This window comes from Colletotrichum acutatum (assembly GCF_030867785.1).
Source record: "Colletotrichum acutatum strain CBS 112980 chromosome Unknown BDZ83scaffold_77, whole genome shotgun sequence".
NCBI lineage: Eukaryota > Fungi > Ascomycota > Sordariomycetes > Glomerellales > Glomerellaceae > Colletotrichum > Colletotrichum acutatum.
Genome location: NW_026849071.1, coordinates 115,335 through 132,421, shown reverse-complemented (window position 1 = coordinate 132,421; position 17,087 = coordinate 115,335). Strand labels below are relative to the sequence as shown.

Genomic DNA, 17,087 nt, shown 5'->3' with positions numbered 1-17,087 from the left:
TCACCTGGATCCAGAGACATGGGTCGGCGAGCGTTTCTCGGGGATTTGGGATTTATGAGCCCTGAGTATTGATTTATGACGTAGCGCAAGACTATGCGCACACTTGGAGTCATTCCTACTATTCGGAGGTCTTGTCAATGGTAAACGATTCAGCTGAAGTAACGCTTGTACATCGGATGCCTCGATCTTTTGACTCGTCAACCTCGATTCAAATCCGGCACAAGCTCGCACAAAGAGCAGGGATCATAGCTCAACGCCACGGAATCTCCCCGCACATCCACAGCCCAAAGGCAAAAGGGCAAAACACACACACCGACCGGAAGACCCCGGTCAAGCTTGCTCTCCCCCACCAAAGGGCGTCAGGGCGCAGCCAACACGCTGGCAAGCTTCGGAGACACGACGCTAACGAAGCGTTTACCCCAACGAGTAAGCAGACTGGAACGTTGACGAGCGGGCAGAGCAACGGTCCTCCCAGACCTAGAATCACCCTCGGCAGTGGGCGGCCATTCTAATTAGCTATGATTTTGCGAAACGCGTGCGCGGGGACTATGGAACCTGCGGCTTGCCACGGCTTCGGTGCATGAGACGGGCCCGGATCTTGATAACAAATACAATGCGGGGAAAGCTACCTTAGTTAGCAGCTCGATTCACACAACATCTTCTTTTCTCGGTCAGCTCTTCTCCAAAATCTCACTTCTTCACCTCTGATTTATTGAGTAGTAATTCGTTCCGCGTGCATTGACCTCTGACTATCACTTCCCCCAACGTCTCTGACCCTGACTCCAATTTAATCTTCTTGAAGCTCCTTATCTCCATCCCACCTACCTCTCCCCTTTCTATGTTGACGCGAGGACACGACAGGCTGAGAATAGAGTAGAGCAGAGCTCTGAATACGATATATCTACCTACGCTGCAGGCCGAGACCATTACCATCACGACACCTTCTTAACCTTACAATATCTTCAACACTCAAGATGGCTACTGTAGTAGAGAAGCGGGGCGGCCAGACTATTTACAAATCCCCGGATCACATCGATCTCCCCAAAGTCGACCTCCTCACATTCCTCTTCGGTGAGTCTCACGGTCATGCAAACCTCCCAAACACATCGTCAACCTCGGCCAGACGCCAAACGCGCGTACTGACGAATAGCAGACTCACCAAACGAAAGACTGCGCGATGACACAGTCCTCCACGCCGACGCGGCAGATCCACCCAGATCAATCACCAAGTCCCGCCTAGTAAAGGCTCTCAAACAGCTCGGTCACACCCTCCGCCACCAGTACGGCATCAACAAGGGTGATGTGGTGCAGGTCATCTTCACAGGCCACTACATGGCCCCCACCGTTTTCTACGGCATCATGGCAGCGGGCGGCACTGTCGCGGCGTCTACACCGTCCTCCACCCCGCCAGAGGTTGCGCGCCAGATCAACCTCACCGAGAGCAAGATGGTTATCTGCAGCCCCGACCTCAAGGCGCTCGCCGCTGCTGGTGGATCAGCTGCAGGACTCCCCGATGATCGGATTCTCTACATTGGTGACAGCCACGAGTTCCAGCTCTTCGAGGCCAAAACGGATAAGAGAGTACCTCTTTCATCGCAGGAGCTCGACTGGGAACGGGTGACAGATCAAACAAGGCTTGAGAACACTGTTGGCTGCTACATTTATAGCAGTGGAACCACCGGTATCCCCAAGGCGGTCAAGATTTCCCACGCAAACATGATTGCGCAGACCATGTTCATCTCAACGCCGACGATAGAGTACTACAAGACGCATCCAAAGATGGAGTACATCACGCTCGCACACTTACCCGCAGCTCACATCTCGGGTCTCCAGGCCTACATCGTCAACCAGACTTTCATGGGTGGCATCGTTTACTGGATGAAGAAGTTTAACTTTGTAGAATTCCTGGACTACGCGAAAAAGTACAAAATCACATCTTTCTTCAGCGTGCCGCCCATCTACCTCATGATTGCGAAATCACCCTTGGTTAAAGACCACCTTGACACCGTCGAATTCGCCCTCACGGGAGCCGCTGCCCTGGGAGGCGAAACACAAGCCGAAGCACAGCGAAAAATGGGCAAGGGGAAAGCGGTTCTCGGCCAGACGTGGGGTCTCAGCGAAACAACCGGCGGATTCACGATCCTGCCCCGCCATCTCACAGATGATACTGGGAGTGTCTCCATGATTGTGGCCAACTGCGAGGCTCGGTTAGTCGATGATGAGGGAAAAGACGTCGAGGTTGGGCAGCCTGGAGAGATGTGGTGCCGCGGGCCAATCATCACTAAGGGATACTACAAGAACGACAAGGCCAATAATGAGGCGTTTGTTGATGGCTGGTTCTGCACGGGCGACCGACTCTCGTTCAAGAATGGAAAGTTTTACTTTGTTGATCGGAAGAAGGTTCGTAACATTTTCTTCCTGGTATTGGCGATATCGTAGATGGAACCAAAGCTGACAATCCCCAGGAACTCATCAAGTACAACGGGTTCCAGGTGGCTCCAGCTGAACTCGAAGCATTGCTGGTCACGCACCCAAAGATCCAAGATGCGGCAGTCATTGGCGTCGACGGCGAAGGCACCGAACTCCCAAGGTACGCAACTCTTAACGCTGTCGGCCAGACCAGTTCACTGACATTCTCCCAGAGCTTATGTAGTCGCCGATAAGAGACAGATTTCTCCGGAAGAAATCCAGAAGTGGGTGGCAGATCAGGTTGCTAGTTACAAAAAGCTTCGTGGAGGCGTCATTTTCATCGATGCCATCCCAAAGAGTCCCTCTGGAAAGATTCTGCGCAAGGATCTAAGGGCACTTGTCAAGCGCGAGGCTGGCGCGAAGCTCTGATAGAACTGAGGTAGACGGTCCTTGAGGAATGTCAACGGAGGAAGCTTCGCTTCATGAAACACCATGCGCTGTTCGTGCCTTGAAGATTGATCTGGGTTTTGTCGAAATGAGCTTTCTCCGAATTTCACGTAAAGTCAAATATCAACTCTAACGCCCGCTACCCCATGTTGTAACCCAGGCCGCGATGGTAAGTATCAGAGTCGTTCTGTACGCCTTATGGGACTATTCTGGATCTATCTCCGAAGGGACTTGCCCTATGCTATATCAAAATCCCCTTTACTTCTTCTCACTACCCACCCCTCCATCCTTTAACCGACGTCTGTGCCACATCCTATCCACACTCCATCACTTGGAAAGCGATATCACTAATTCATTTTCAAATGATCATAACTGCACATTACTTCTTCGAAAACCACAACCATGCAAATTCTAGCATATTTCAGATACCGTCGTTCCGGGACGAGAAACCCCAAGCCTCCTCCTCAAGCTTCCAGCCATGTACAAGAGCCTATGCCACAGTCCCCAGCCGCAGTTGGTCCGACTACTTATAGCGCTCCCATGAAGTTCACCCCCATCGAGCTAGAAAATCAACACCTTCTTCAATTCACGCAAACTATGGCAGAAGAGAGAATGAGAGAGGAGGCCCTCGCCAGCCAAATCGTCGAGGCCGCCTATCGAGAGAAATATGGTGATCAGTGGCATCTCCATCTTCAAAGTCAGCCCCCGACACTCCAGATCAGGCGCAAACCCGTTCCCTTCAGCCAGTCAACCTCTCGAGACACTAGCCCCGGTGCCACGTCCCACTATAGCGGCACTACGATGCATAAGCCATCTGAGGGATCGCAGTTGAACACACCGAGTCCCAGCTCCAGTAGATCCGGCCCCCAAAGCCCTCTGCGAAGCGAAGCCAGCAGTAGCCAGACAGAACCTTCTGCATCATCTGTCGACGGGAGCAATCACTTGCATGTGGTCAACGCCAGAAACCCCTCGCAGTCTTATGCCGCAGTATGGCCTGTCAGCTACGATCCTCCACCATACACTCCCCACCGACCTCTTTCCGTCATCTCAGAGGAAGGCACAGGTCAAACTGTAGCTCAGCAAACACTCCTTCTCGCAGCTCAAAAGCAGTTTGTGCCTGCGGCCATGAATAATAAAAAGAAGCTGAAGAACTTACCAGCTCCCTTGAGCCATCTAACTCGAGGAACAATGCGGAAGAGAGCGGCGGGTACTTCGAAATAGGGTGGAAGGGGAATAGGTAGGAGAACCACACAACTCAAAGGAGCGAAAGTCAGGATATGGTGGAGTAGTATTCATAAATACTTAGTAAATTGCATATTTGTTTGTAGAAGTGGTTCCAATAACGTGGTGACCTTGGGGCCATCAAATGTATAATGAGCAAATTTATCAGTCCCAGAGTACCATTGCCTACTAAGAATAAAGTGTAGAAATGTCTAACATGGGTTCCTTCATACGAGGTGGTAGGTGGTGTGTTATGGGCACTCATCTCTCCACCACGAGAATCGGTATACTGAGAAACATAACTAGATATGGACGCATCATTGATAATCAGCTAATGAGTGGCTATGGTATTTGACTCGACAAATACCCTCACAGACCTTTGAAGGACGAAGGGTTAATCTAAATGGACCAAGTTACGCTTCAAGGAGTGTACATCGGGGTCTATCTCAACTCCAGGCCCTCACCGAACGACTCGTATTGCTGGTGGGGCACTTATGATATTGATCCTTCGAGGAGCTTTCTGTTGCATTTTGCCAAGTGAGGTGGATTTCTTCGAAGGCCCAGCCGGCCTTCCAGCTGCGCCGTGCAACCCGCATGAATCCGGGCAGCCTACAGCCTTGCTTCAGTCGCTCACCATGGTCTGGACTCAAGATCTGAGGCCGTTACATCATCTACTCTGAGACAGTGATCACATTTATCGATTCTGTCACATTCGAAGCAGGCCGAGGCTGGCGGAATGATTTTCTCGCCCACCACCTTGCAGCTTGGTCCCACCAGTCAGGCGACTCCGCGAGGAACCGAGACAAGGCGATCGTCTCTTTCCCCCCACCTTCCTATTCCACATAGTGTCAGTTCATCCCATCTTGCCCATGACCCAATGGTTAGGATTTGATGCAATGTGACCATGCATTTTTCCAGGCCATCGGAGCATCATCAGCAACCCGTCTTCATGGGTGGATGGGCGAGGAATGCGACGATTCATGAGCCTTAATTCTTCATCATGTGGTTCCTTCAATAGGTAAAATAGCAACATTGCTGACCGACATATCAGGGGTGGTCAGATAGAAACCGAGGTGCCTGCACTGACGTGAGATAAAGTAGACCAGTCGGTAAACGCGTGTAACCCCGGCAGCTGGGCGGGACAGCCCGTCAAGGGAGCGGCTGCGGGCCTCTAGTCCGAGAAACCGGGGGTTCGATCCTCAGAATGAAAGTATCGCCATCGCCGGCGCGTGGATGATTCCTCATCGACCTCAGTCATGCAACTTGCCATCGCTGCAGTTTACCGCCATCGAACGCGGGATCTAGAATGTCTCACTACTCGCCCTGATGAAGGTTGCGATGGCGGTCAAGTGCGGACTTTTTCTCGGCCGGTGGCATTATCAAGGGAGTAAATGGTGAAGGCTTCCCTAGAACCCGGTAATATCGTATGGAAACTCCGAGCCGATCTAGCCAAGGGAGAATGCCAGCTGTGCATTCGCATGACAACGCCACATCCGTCAGCGTAAATCCAACCTCATAGACCCTTCATGTTCGGACTTGGCAATGAGAGAACTGCTCGAAATGGTGTGAAGAGGTGTGCTCCATGTTTCGCAGCGAGATGTTGCGATTGGTGGTAGGGAGGGGCCACTTGTTCTTGGCTGTGCTGAGCCTTGAGTGATTTCCAATTTTCATCCCTTGAGAGAGTGCGCAACCCCCTCTAATGACCCTGTTGGTTCGCGAGAGCGTCATTCGTCTCCTCGGATCCCCTCGCCTTCCTTCAAGCAGGTCCTCAAATACTATGCAGGGGAGATTCGAAATGCAGTGGACTTACGTGACAGGATTCAGGCAACGTTGCGTCCTCATGATCGAGGAACTGATCATGACGTGCCCAGACTCTGGAGCCTGGCTAGGCCTCAGAAAGTGAAGGAGATGCTGATTCTGAGGACTATAAGTAATTCAGTGTTGCTGCCGGAGAAATAGAAAGGATGGAAGAGATACCCAAGCTATTCAGACTAAAGACCCTATTCTCATAGTTTGTTCTCATCACAATGCGCTCCTCACTTATTGCATCTGCCCTTGTGGCAGTCAACCCAGTTCTGGCTTTGACTCGGTCTCCTGCGCCGACTGTTACAAATGGCCAATACGTCGTCGACGGCTACGCATATGCCAAGCGCCAGATTTTCAACTTCGCGAGTGCCACTACTCTCCCCAGTGGCCTCTACAAGAGCACTTGGAACATTTCTGACCCGCCAACCCATCGCTTTGACGCAGCCAATGTCGTTGTAGGCAGTGGTTATATGAATCTTAAAGTTCCTGGTGGTCAGACAGCCAAGCCTTACAGCTCTGCCGAGGTTTCCACGACCTTTAACGTCAAGTACGCTTCTGTTCGTACTGTTGCTATCTTCAGTGAGCCTGCTGGAGTCTGCAACGGTAGGTCCCGCATTCAAGCTCCAGGATTTGCCGGTTGGTACTAACAACAGATTTCAGGAGCTTTCTTTTACCAGAGTGATAGCCAAGAGACTGACATCGAGTGGCTTTCCGATCCGGCTTCCCTCAGCAATCAGGGAACTCGCAAACTCTGGCTCACAAACCAGGATGCTGACGGCGACGGCGTTAAAACATACAACGCTATCTCACCACCTGCTGACCCGACTACCACCGAGCACGAGTACCGTCTCGACTGGACTCCTGGGCGCGTCACCTGGTACGTTGATGGTGTCCAGGTATGGACTACTACCGACGATGTGCCCTCCGCTACTGGTCCTTGGGTCTTTAACAACTGGTCCAACGGTGACAAGGGCTGGAGTGCCGGACCCCCTGCCACCCAGGCCGACTTCAAGATAAAGGATATTTACATGTACTACAACCAGTAAACTGTGGGAAGGTTTCTGTACGTCAAGTGCTCTTGCAAAGGAAAGTCTATTTACTGTCTCTACACATCTGAGCGTCGGCTGGATAGCGGTAAGATCTGATATCTCGGGGTCTAAATAAGTCAAGCAATGGTATCCCAAATCATTTTATCAGTACAACAATGCATGATGCTACCTTGATCAGTTTCATTGAATCGGAGGTGTCCAAATGACTACCTTTGAAAAGAACAAGACCCCCTCAGCTTTGTACTAATATCTATCAGTAGCACTGGTAGGACACGGGTGGCAGGGGTGATGACAAAGGAGCTCTCGGTCTTGACTGGATGATTCAAAGACACCCACGTTTCACATGATAAGTGGATGGCAGCAGGCGAATGATTGTATCCAGTTCAATTTTAATGCGGTGAGCTACCATCTATACCACTCCCCACGTTCAAATCAGACACTTTCGTCAATATAATGTTCCTGTCGCGAGACAAATGCAAGAGATCCCTAGCGTAAAAGCTCTTTAACAAACGGGAACGTTGATGACATCGCCAACTTGGAGCAGAAGAGGGTCGACACCCTGGTTGACAGCGAGGAGAGCGTTGACATCAAGGCCGAGACGCTCGGCAACAATGAAGAAGGTGTCGCCGGCAACGATGGTGTAGGTGGCGGCGCCGCCCTCAACGCAGGTACCGGTGCCGGGCTTGGACAAGCAGGAGGTGTTGTCGGGGTTGCAGACGTAGGTGGGAACCTTGAGGACCTGGCCGAGGGCGATGAAGTTGGGGTTGGTGAGGTTGCTGGCGTTGGCGATGTCGCAGATGCCAGAGCTGTACTTCTGGGAGATGATAGTCAGGGTGTCGTTGGCGACGACGGTGTAGTCGATGGTGGGGCCGGGGGAGCAGGTAGGGGTAGCGGTGGCCGAGGCCGTGGCGGTGGGAGTTGCCTGCTGTTTGGTTGTTAGTTTGGATTCATGTTCGCTTGTGTGTAAATCGTAGCTGAATTTGGTCGTCCGTGGTGTGGAAGATCGTTTCAACTGATATGATGCTGGAAGTTGAGGCAGCTTACAGGAAGGGCAGCGGCCAGGCCGGCAATGGCGAGGACGGAGAAGAGGGCGGAAGTGAACTGCATTGTGGTTGATTTGGAAGAATCAAGATTATTGAAGTTGAGCGAAGGAATGAAAGTTGGTAGTGTCGAAACGATTGTGTTGGTATAGCGGGAGACTGGATCGAGAAGCTGGATGCCGATGATGACTACCTAAGAGGCTTGTAGTATTCGACGATCTCTCGCCCTACTTATATGGAAATCAACAGCCCCTGAGAGAAGAGGGAACCAACAGTTCGGACGCTAGCATTCTAGATCCCGTGAAGGAGCACTTGGCAACGGCAGTGTCTGTTTGTGGGGGCATATTGGTTAGGGGCTTGTCCAAGGAGGGGCTGTGTGATGGAGCTCTACGTGTTTTGTTCAGGCTAATTCGCAGTGTGTCAAGGCGCGAGACAACAAGCGACGGTAAACGAGGCTGTTGCGAGCAGTGAGTTCGCGCTGTGAGTGAGAGGTATTTCCCGAGCCGTGGGCTTGGGTCACTCGAGGACTCGGGCATGATCGTGTTCCTAGCAAGCCAAGCAAGTAAACTTAAATTTCTGGAGATCGCGGCCCCCTGATTGACTCGTGCCAGACGTAGGGTCTGGGGAGGCCCTTGCAACTGTGCTGGGGCTGCCAGGAGGTCAAGACGATGTTTCTAGAATGTTGATATGAGTTCACTCAATGTCCCTTCCGTACAATTTTTACTTTTCATTAAGTGACGTGGCTGCCTTCGATTTCATGACTTTGGCGCTTGCGAGCTGACGATGGCCCAGCATTGGCATTTCCGACCCAAAGACTTTAGCACTTGGAGACAATAGTGCCTCTCAAAAAACTCAGATAACAAACTTCCAGTTAAGACAACCATTTCATAGCCTGAAGTCTCCTAAAAGAAAAAGTCGAAGTACTGGATGGCTCCGTGGTCGCGGTCCAACGTCGACGGGGTATTACGCGGAGCATATAGCCGGGGCAATCAATCAAGGTTTGAGCCTCATTCAAGGTCACCCCACCTTCACCGTCCGAACCATCGTCTCATCTCTCGCAAAGCCTGGCTCGACTGTTTGCGTCGGAATTTTCCGTCAGAGCATTTCTGCTCACCTGCCTCCCGATGATGCCAACACCTAGATGAAGTTACGATAACTGTAGATGCTCAACTTTGACAGCTTGCTTGATCGTTCACAATGGTGAGAGTTTCCTTTACATCTTGTAAACCCGGTGGAAGGCTTCTCCACTTTCGACCGAATATCTCCTGGGTATCTCCCAGATCGGTCTCGGACTGATGAACTCAGACTCCGTGTGGAGATCGCGGAGGGGTCCACATGACCTAAAGCCACGCCATGCTACCCAGGAGTCCCGGGCTTTCCGATCAGTCCGCCGTGTCGCAACCTTGAGGCGGTGCTCACTCTTTATACCAGGACAACGTTCAAACGAACAAGAGGAAACCCAGGAGAGCGGTAGCCACAACAAAAACGCAACCTCGTGTTGTCCAAAAAGGGGTCGTGAAGGGGGCAAAAGCGGACCAGACTTCCCATTTCTGCATTCAAAGCCTTATCTCATATTGCAATCCATCGATCTCGCTGGCATGTTGCTGTCAGTCATGCAGTCTTGGCGCGAATGCCCTCATGATAGTAGGCCGCGTCAAGCTCGGTGGTCTATTTTTGAGAATTTCTGCGGAGTTGAGATGCTGTCAAGCTTGGAGTGGAACGGCGGGTCGCGTTTGTTCAAGCGGCACCGCCGTACTCGCCGAGGATTCGCTGGATCGAATGGACTCGCCTAGAAGCTTTAGGAAGGGTTGCTCTCTTAGCGGAGGCGAATTGAGGAATTGCGTCTCTATGTCGGATCATATCCGACGTGGCATCTACATCTAAGCCGCCTGGATCAAGTTATTTCATGCCCACACGACAGTAACCTCTTGGGAACTCCCCTTTTAGGAAACGACTATTACATCGCTGAAAAGAACATTCGTGGCCAGGCCACCTGCTATCCCCTCTGTAAACCCTCACGCGTGCTTCGTCAGTTGGGGCAGATGAAAGTCTTAGCTTGTTATCGAATGAAATAAATTCTTTGTGAGTCACAAATACGAGAATACAGAGTTGATGAAGCATTGTAGTGTCCAACAGCACTTGAATTGATATGCTTTTTCAAGCTTGCCATGAGAGGAGGATGACTGTACAGGATAGACGAAAGTCGTTGGGTAATGACATCCTTATGCTCAGAGTATATTCACCCTGACTCAAATTCATGCTAGTTACTGGCAGCGCTTTCCACACATGGGCTACTGCTCTCTTCACTGTGTCGCATCACCAGATGGAGAGTGCATGTGATGATGAGTCCTCTGATCGTTCTGTTCCTTTCATTTTCGAGGGCTGTTGCGGACCACGACGAAGCATGATTTGGCCTCTGGAAGCAGGATCGAATTTTCGCCCCTTTTGCCAACAATGACTCGTAAACTCGGAGGCAACCGCGCGCTTAGCATTGATGAAAGCGATATCGACTAGAAGTTGTTACCTCATTTGATGACGAGGGTCATTATGTAAGTAAAGTGAGAAGATTGAGGGCAGGTCAAAGCTGTTGGTGCCCGGAAGTTGATGGAATCAAGTCGATGACGGATTATTCGCCCTTACTGAAGCGGTTTAATGACCGTCCCGACGACCCCCTTCTCATAGCACCTTGGATGCGCTCTAGATAACAATCGCTTGCTCTGTCTTACTTTTTGCAACATTTGCCATCTCATACAGCCCTATAGATCATGTTCGTCCAGTCAACGACTCCGAGGTTTGTTCAACGTAGTGGGATTTCGGGTAAGGTAAGCAATAAAGCCGGATGGCACGAGGCCGTAAGGACTTCAATTGTGATGGAAAGTGAAATTCCTATGCAACCTCAAGATCTACTGCACAAGTTCCATTCCATCCATCGTCTGCCGTCCTCGAAAACGTGGCTAAGCATTTATTTTACCGATCAATGTGAATGGACGTCGATGATCGTAGCCCGCTTCCCCGCATGATGCTGGAGAATCTCCATCCGTTCCCCTCATCTCATCAGTTGCATCCCCAGCCTCCGCCTTTAGCCGCCCCAGATCAACCCCAACTTAGATGTTGCGCACCAATTGCAGGATAGATCTGATCCGGGATCACACCTCACGCAATCGTCTTATTTGTGCGCAAGTGATCATTTCTCGGCGTTGTGTAATGATTCACGTCGACCCGTGTGAAAGAGTGGGAAGAGAGTCAATATTCGGCCTTGATAGAAGCCAAAATCAGCCAGCTTCGGGCACTATAATAATAAGCTTATCATGACTGTAGTCGTTTCTGAGACTTTGATACCGATCCGTTACGATCTAGATCAGCCACGAACAAGATGTTCTCCCTCCTTCCAGCCTTGGTGCTAGCGGCCTCTGTGGCCCTAGCCCAGGATACCACGTTCACGAATCCTGTCCTGTGGCAGGACCTTGCCGATTTGGAGGTCATTCGCGTCAACGACACATACTACTACACGGCTTCGACAATGCATTATTCTCCGGGAGCTCCCGTGCTCAAGAGTTACAACCTTGTCGACTGGGAGTATGTGGGACACTCGGTACCTGAACTCGTCTTTGGAGAGGAGTATTACCTGAATGGCAGTACCAGTGCCTATGTAGGCGGAATCTGGGCGTCTTCTTTGAAGTATCGGGAAAGCAATGGCCTGTTCTACTGGTATGGATGCATCCAGTCTGGTGGAATGAAGACCTGGATCTTCACCGCGAGTGATCCAGCAGGACCCTGGACTGCTCAACCGCCTATCGACGAGTGCTTCTACGACTTGGGTGTACTTGTTGACGACGATGATACTATGTATGTCGCATACGGGAGATATAATATCAGTATCGCTCAACTCTCACCTGATGGACTGCAGCCGGTCAAAAACGAGGTGAGACCCGAATCTGGGCCATGCAAGCTTATTTCTAACTTCTCTGTCTAGGTTGTTTGGGTCGATCCAGCGCGGTATTTGGAAGGAGCGAGGTTCTACCACATTGGTTCCAGCTATTACATCTGGTTGACCAAGCCTGCAGATGGCCAGCATGTGTTAAAAGCAGATAACCCGTGGGGTCCTTACACCAACCGCACAGTTCTCGATAGAATGGCGTCCCCCATTCCGAACTCCGGAACACCTCATCAGGGCGGCATTGTAGATACCGCTGATGGTGACTGGTGGTATATGTCATTCTTGGACGCGTATCCGAGTGGCCGCATTCCGGTTCTGGCGCCGCTGACATGGGACGAAGAAGGCTGGCCTCACATCGTTACAGACGAGACCGGGGGCTGGGGCAAGACTTATCCCATGCCTGACCAGATGGAGAAGACGGTAAAGGCAGCTGGAGCGTATACCGACAACTTCGATAGCTCTGTCCTCTCAGCCGAATGGGCTTTCAACCACAACCCAGACAACTCTGCCTGGGAGCTCGGACCGCACGGCCTCACGTTATACACAGCAACTATCACAGACGATTTATACAGAGCGAGGAACACTCTTGCCCACAGAATCCAGGGCCCAAAGAGCAGCGGCACTTTCCGACTGAACCTCGGCAACATGGCTGACGGCGACGTAGCTGGCGTCTCAATCTTCCGTGACGAGTCAGCTTACATTGGTTTGCGGAAGGAGGGCGACGCCCTAAAGCTCGTCGCGGTGCATGATCTTATCTTGTCCGAGAGCTCTGGCTGGCAGACTACCTCCAATGGCACGATCGTAGCCACAGCCACCGAGTCTGAAGTTGACCTATCAGGGGTTGCCGACGGTTCTGCCGACATCTACCTACGCATAGTCGCAGATGTGCATCCGACCTTTGGGGTTGAGGCAGATAACCCGAGCCAGCTCTTGTACAGCCTCGACGGAGAGAACTTCACTCAGCTTGGACCGGACTACCCGCTCCACAACAGGTGGCAGTTTTTCCTAGCATTCCGTTTCGCAGTTTTCAACTATGCTACGAAGTCTCTTGGGGGTTCAGTTGTGGTAAAGGAGTTCACCCTTGAGTCTGCAAATTAGTCCAACACGTCTGGAACAGATAGCCCCGGGAAACTGGAATCGGTCTGAATGTCACTGTGACTATCGGTATGATTGTTGGTATCAATGTTGAATCCTTGATTGTATTGGCTTGATCCTTGCCAGCCGCCGCTTGTCTGAATGTCCTCATTCAGTGCTTAATGTACAACGTTTCAGCCTTCCAGTCTCAACATGTCCTTCTGCGATAGACCGTCCTTGGAGAAAGTCAGCTCATGGTCCGCACTCTGCAGTTTGCAAGCCATTGATCTCGAGGCAATCATTTTGGAAGTCGTTGTTTCGCACGGGGTTGGATACGATAATGCACTGTGTGAAGAAAGAAAGCACAATTAGCAAAGGGCGGACCTTGGATAGCAGTGGGGATATTGGATCGTTGGCTTACTGCATCGCCTCCTGTGCCTTTTGTTAGCAGTCTGTTTCGACTATCATGATATTCGGGGAATGACTTACTCATGTATCCGTGGTCGTGGCATGCAGATGTTGTCCACTCAACGCGGACTTTCTTGGATGCCTGTTCCCGACAGAAGCAGCTGATCTCCCGCTGGGCGAGGGTACCCGCCGCGAGATTTCTTAGTGAGCGTCAGTACATGTATTCTTTGGCTCAGTGAGTTCCAGATGCGGCGTTCTTACGCAAGGAAGACAATATAGGTTAACATCGTTGACGCTTGAGGTGACTCGACGGGTTTTGTCATGAAAACCACATATTTCACTTTCAAACGGTCGGGTGTGGCAGACGTACTTATATCACATACTTCTGTAGGGTTCATATCTCTTCGAGGACTGCAGCACTGCACTACGATTTATTTGTCTATGAAGATTCACTAGATCTTAGTAAGCGCTCCGATATGCCAAGCTGCGCGGTTCCTGATGATTTAGCTTGGCGACAATGATGCTTTGGATGAACCATTGAGATAGACTTCAACTTAGTGTTGGACGTTGGGGCTCCCTGACTTGCATCGGTCTCGCAAGCTCATGTGATAAGATATAATGCAATTGATCTCCAGCTGAGAGGCTTGGACCAGCCTCGAGTCATGCTACTGAGGATCGTGCCGAGATGAGGCTGGCTAATCTTTCAGACCGGCTATCAAACTCTCGGGAAGCTTTGACCGAGGATGACTTGTCTGTTGAGGCTCGATGAGTTTTTTTTTTCCAGACGCCCGGCGGCCTAACTGGCAAAGAAGCCACCCATTTTGGAGAAGGCTTTCGCAAGAAGATGTGGAAGACACAGCAGGGCGAGTTGTTAGCGGAATTATTCCCACACTCCATTCCCGCGTACCTAGATGGATCTTAAAGCAAGCGCAGCCCCGCAACAAGTCCAGTCTTGAGGCTGTACTTATGGTGCATCCGTAGTACCTAGTTGATTAACAAGGCTATCCTAAGCGTCATCTGTTTGCTTCATGCCACCACAGATCGCAGGGCTGAGAATAAATGCAAGCTTGCCCTGTTGGAGAATTGTCTAAAGTGGGTAGCTGGATCATAGATAGCTGGATTACTTAGCTATAGAATCCTGCCAGTTGACCAAGAGTAGAGTCCGATATGATTCCAGTTGATATAGGTCTCGGCCAGGGGACGTGGATCAAAGAAATTGACTACTTCGTAACAGCAAGACGGAAGCAATAGTTCGCACAAATGATCGACATTGCGACGTCTTCTGGAGAGACTGTCTGTCTGTAAGCAAAGAGAGGGTGTTTGTGAATCATGCGCTTGTCATCAACAAGGCTGTGCTGAACGTATTCCTACTCGACATAGCGAGCTGAATCTAAGGGATAAGGCCCAAGACATCCAAATTCTGATTTACTTCCACATCGAATAGATCACACTGTGATCAGCCCTGGAGGCACTCGACACAGATTCGCAGCCAGATCTAGCAAAAAGTCTTCCACGATGGGTGCCCTATTGACATGAAACAGAAAAGAGAAGAAACCTAGAAACGTCGACTCAACTATGTCATAACCATGGAGACCTCGCAGCTCTATTTAGGGTGAAATTATTTGCTGAGCCGTGGCTGGATGCCATTGGAATCACTGAACTTCCGATGATGAAGAAAGAAAGAAAAAAGAAGGAAGCAAAGAAACATTCGCCAGCAAATAAGGAAAGCCAAAGGCTGGATGATATTATGCCACGGCAACCTTCTCTTAGGAAATCAATAACCGGAATCATGATGAGATCCAGAGCTATCTGACACTTGGCTAGCGAAGTATTGAAAGTTCCCTTACCATCGGCGACTGGGTTTGGAGCCTGAATTAGGCCAAAATGCTCCATGGAGTCAACCATGCTTGGACGGATAGCCCAAGCTGCACAACTGCCCAAATTCAATCGAAAGTTCAAGAATATTGGTGAATCTCCTGGACTATTGTTTTTGTCCAAGGATATTGTGCGCGAATACGACGGTGTTCCATCGTTAACCCGAAGTTCTGTTCGCGAAGCAAGCGAAACCAGCAGCTTCGATCCAACCATCTCAGCAACAGTTTGGTCCTATACTTCTCCTTCATACTCTCCATCACCTGCATCGGCGAAAAGCTCGTGGCCGAATTCAGTCGGATCATCGTTTAGAGTAAATAAAAGAGACTCATATGATGATGCCATAGCTGACGATGCTTCGTCTTGACGTGACGGGTGCCATAGGATACTTGAATATTCCCTATTCGAGGTTCGATAATCGGCTCGGTGGACTGTTCTAACGATTGTGATCAAAGTTAGGCTGTCAAATAGAAACGAGCGGTCGGGTAGCGAAGGTATGGATGGTCTCTGTTTGATCTTGTCAATGGCAAAGTCTGCTACCACACCGATTTGTTCGCCAAAGAGTTCTGGATGGCAATATGCAATAGGTCGCATCGACAGTGCAATTGAAAAGATACCTGAACGAGATTTAAGACCTCAGCACAATTAGTCTCTATCTGGGAGCATGTGGATGTTTGGGGACGTCTGGGATGGCGACAAAAGGGGATGGACTCACCATCCTGGCTACCTACCTGTAAGGAAGAATGGGTGTAGGCTTGTTTTCTTTTGCGAAGAATCATACTTTTGGCAAAACAGCAGCAAACATCTAGATTCCAAGCAGTTTCAAAAGACAGGATGATCTGAGGACTTGCAGTAGTTAGAAAGATCTGGTAGCGGAACTGCCCTGCCAAGAGGTGGTTGGTTCTCTGACCACGTGCTTCCCTTCTCAACGCAATGTGCCCACACGCCCCGGACAGCCACCCGCAACATCGAGCTAGATATTTCCACACACCCTGTTTTGACTAGTTCGTCCGTTGGAAACCTAGACCACGATAGATTGCTTACTGAGAAGTTTCCGAAAGTACATGTACACAGTAACTCTTCAAGAATACGTTACTAGAACTTGACCAAGCTTCCGCACGTTGGCCAAGGCAGAGGCTGTGAGAGATGGCTTTCAGTCTTTCTGAAAGTTAAATTCTGACGAACATGGTATTTCTCTATGCTTCATCGAAGTCCCGTGCCGGAAAGAAGGCTGGGATAGAGCGAGTCCCTGAGACTATGAGACACTTCAAAGAAGCATCATTCATCGCAGCGTTTGATACGAGGAACCAGCGCCACCCGCCCGCCCATCACTGCCCACCCTGTGAGACTTGAGCCTAGAGTGGCAGGATAGCAACTTTCTTACGCACCGAGTCATCATCTATGTCAGGGGCTGTGATACGTTGCCTCGCTTCTAATACCGTACGCTCTAGGTGTAACCGCCTCCGTTTTATACGGATCTTATGTCGACAGGAGAAAGGCGTTGGCACTGCAAAAGGCCTGGACTCTCGAGTGTTCCATGCGAAGCCTCTACAGTCGTTGATATGACTCCAGGGGCATTTGAGGCAACGTGAACCTTCAATGTTCACGCGATGATATCCACCGATCAAGGTAGGAGTTACACATCCAGGCATCTACAACCTGGAATTCCCAATGGCAAGTGGCTTATGGGACGCGTCAGCCGATTAGCATTGGTTATGTGGGTATCATTCAAAGCAAGCTTCGATTCCAGGAAGTGTCTGGTAGTTGTTGATGAAGGGAGTAAAAGTATAGGAGAAGTTGGCGGTACAGGTTTCTGGACCAAAT

The 17,087-nt window shown here is 50.5% G+C and overlaps 7 protein-coding genes across 7 annotated transcripts; 5 read left to right on the top strand and 2 right to left on the bottom strand.

The window, feature by feature from the left end:
* Window positions 1-658: 658 nt before the first annotated feature.
* BDZ83DRAFT_628700 (AMP-binding enzyme) lies at window positions 659-2,878 on the top strand. Its single transcript, XM_060508720.1, has 4 exons — window positions 659-1,071; window positions 1,154-2,400; window positions 2,466-2,590; window positions 2,643-2,878. Exons 1-4 carry the CDS (start codon window positions 975-977, stop codon window positions 2,836-2,838), a joined length of 1,665 nt encoding a protein of 554 aa, XP_060362645.1. The 5' UTR covers window positions 659-974; the 3' UTR covers window positions 2,839-2,878.
* A 19-nt stretch (window positions 2,879-2,897) lies between these two features.
* BDZ83DRAFT_628699 (uncharacterized protein) lies at window positions 2,898-4,187 on the top strand. The gene has a single exon (XM_060508719.1). It carries the CDS (start codon window positions 3,259-3,261, stop codon window positions 4,075-4,077), a length of 819 nt encoding a protein of 272 aa, XP_060362644.1. The 5' UTR covers window positions 2,898-3,258; the 3' UTR covers window positions 4,078-4,187.
* A 1,917-nt stretch (window positions 4,188-6,104) lies between these two features.
* On the top strand, window positions 6,105-6,929 carry BDZ83DRAFT_754265 (concanavalin A-like lectin/glucanase domain-containing protein; the record flags this gene model as incomplete). Its single annotated transcript, XM_060514457.1, has 2 exons — window positions 6,105-6,486; window positions 6,544-6,929. The coding sequence occupies 2 exons, from the start codon at window positions 6,105-6,107 to the stop codon at window positions 6,927-6,929; spliced, it is 768 nt and encodes a 255-aa protein (XP_060362643.1).
* Window positions 6,930-7,434: 505 nt separating this feature from the next.
* On the bottom strand, window positions 7,435-8,039 carry BDZ83DRAFT_653814 (uncharacterized protein; the record flags this gene model as incomplete). Its single annotated transcript, XM_060510654.1, has 2 exons — window positions 7,435-7,854; window positions 7,977-8,039. The coding sequence occupies 2 exons, from the start codon at window positions 8,037-8,039 to the stop codon at window positions 7,435-7,437; spliced, it is 483 nt and encodes a 160-aa protein (XP_060362642.1).
* A 3,306-nt stretch (window positions 8,040-11,345) lies between these two features.
* Window positions 11,346-13,007, top strand: BDZ83DRAFT_653813 (glycosyl hydrolase; the record flags this gene model as incomplete). Its single annotated transcript, XM_060510653.1, has 2 exons — window positions 11,346-11,894; window positions 11,946-13,007. The coding sequence occupies 2 exons, from the start codon at window positions 11,346-11,348 to the stop codon at window positions 13,005-13,007; spliced, it is 1,611 nt and encodes a 536-aa protein (XP_060362641.1).
* Window positions 13,008-13,235: 228 nt separating this feature from the next.
* BDZ83DRAFT_754262 (uncharacterized protein) lies at window positions 13,236-13,678 on the bottom strand (the record flags this gene model as incomplete). Its single annotated transcript, XM_060514456.1, has 4 exons — window positions 13,236-13,328; window positions 13,405-13,415; window positions 13,473-13,591; window positions 13,653-13,678. The coding sequence occupies 4 exons, from the start codon at window positions 13,676-13,678 to the stop codon at window positions 13,236-13,238; spliced, it is 249 nt and encodes an 82-aa protein (XP_060362640.1).
* Window positions 13,679-15,294: 1,616 nt separating this feature from the next.
* On the top strand, window positions 15,295-16,824 carry BDZ83DRAFT_653812 (uncharacterized protein; the record flags this gene model as incomplete). Its single annotated transcript, XM_060510652.1, has 5 exons — window positions 15,295-15,576; window positions 15,611-15,672; window positions 16,269-16,323; window positions 16,363-16,402; window positions 16,715-16,824. The coding sequence occupies 5 exons, from the start codon at window positions 15,295-15,297 to the stop codon at window positions 16,822-16,824; spliced, it is 549 nt and encodes a 182-aa protein (XP_060362639.1).
* Between the last annotated feature and the right edge of the window lie 263 nt (window positions 16,825-17,087).

Bases quoted from the DNA above. Each gene is read 5' to 3' on its own strand.
- BDZ83DRAFT_628700 (XM_060508720.1), top strand. From the start codon at position 975: ATGGCTACTGTAGTAGAGAAGCGGGGCGGCCAGACTATTTACAAATCC. The intron at 1,072-1,153 runs GTGAGTCTCACG...GACGAATAGCAG, and splicing joins CCTCCTCACATTCCTCTTCG to ACTCACCAAACGAAAGACTG. The intron at 2,591-2,642 runs GTACGCAACTCT...ACATTCTCCCAG, and splicing joins GAAGGCACCGAACTCCCAAG to AGCTTATGTAGTCGCCGATA.
- BDZ83DRAFT_628699 (XM_060508719.1), top strand. From the start codon at position 3,259: ATGCAAATTCTAGCATATTTCAGATACCGTCGTTCCGGGACGAGAAAC.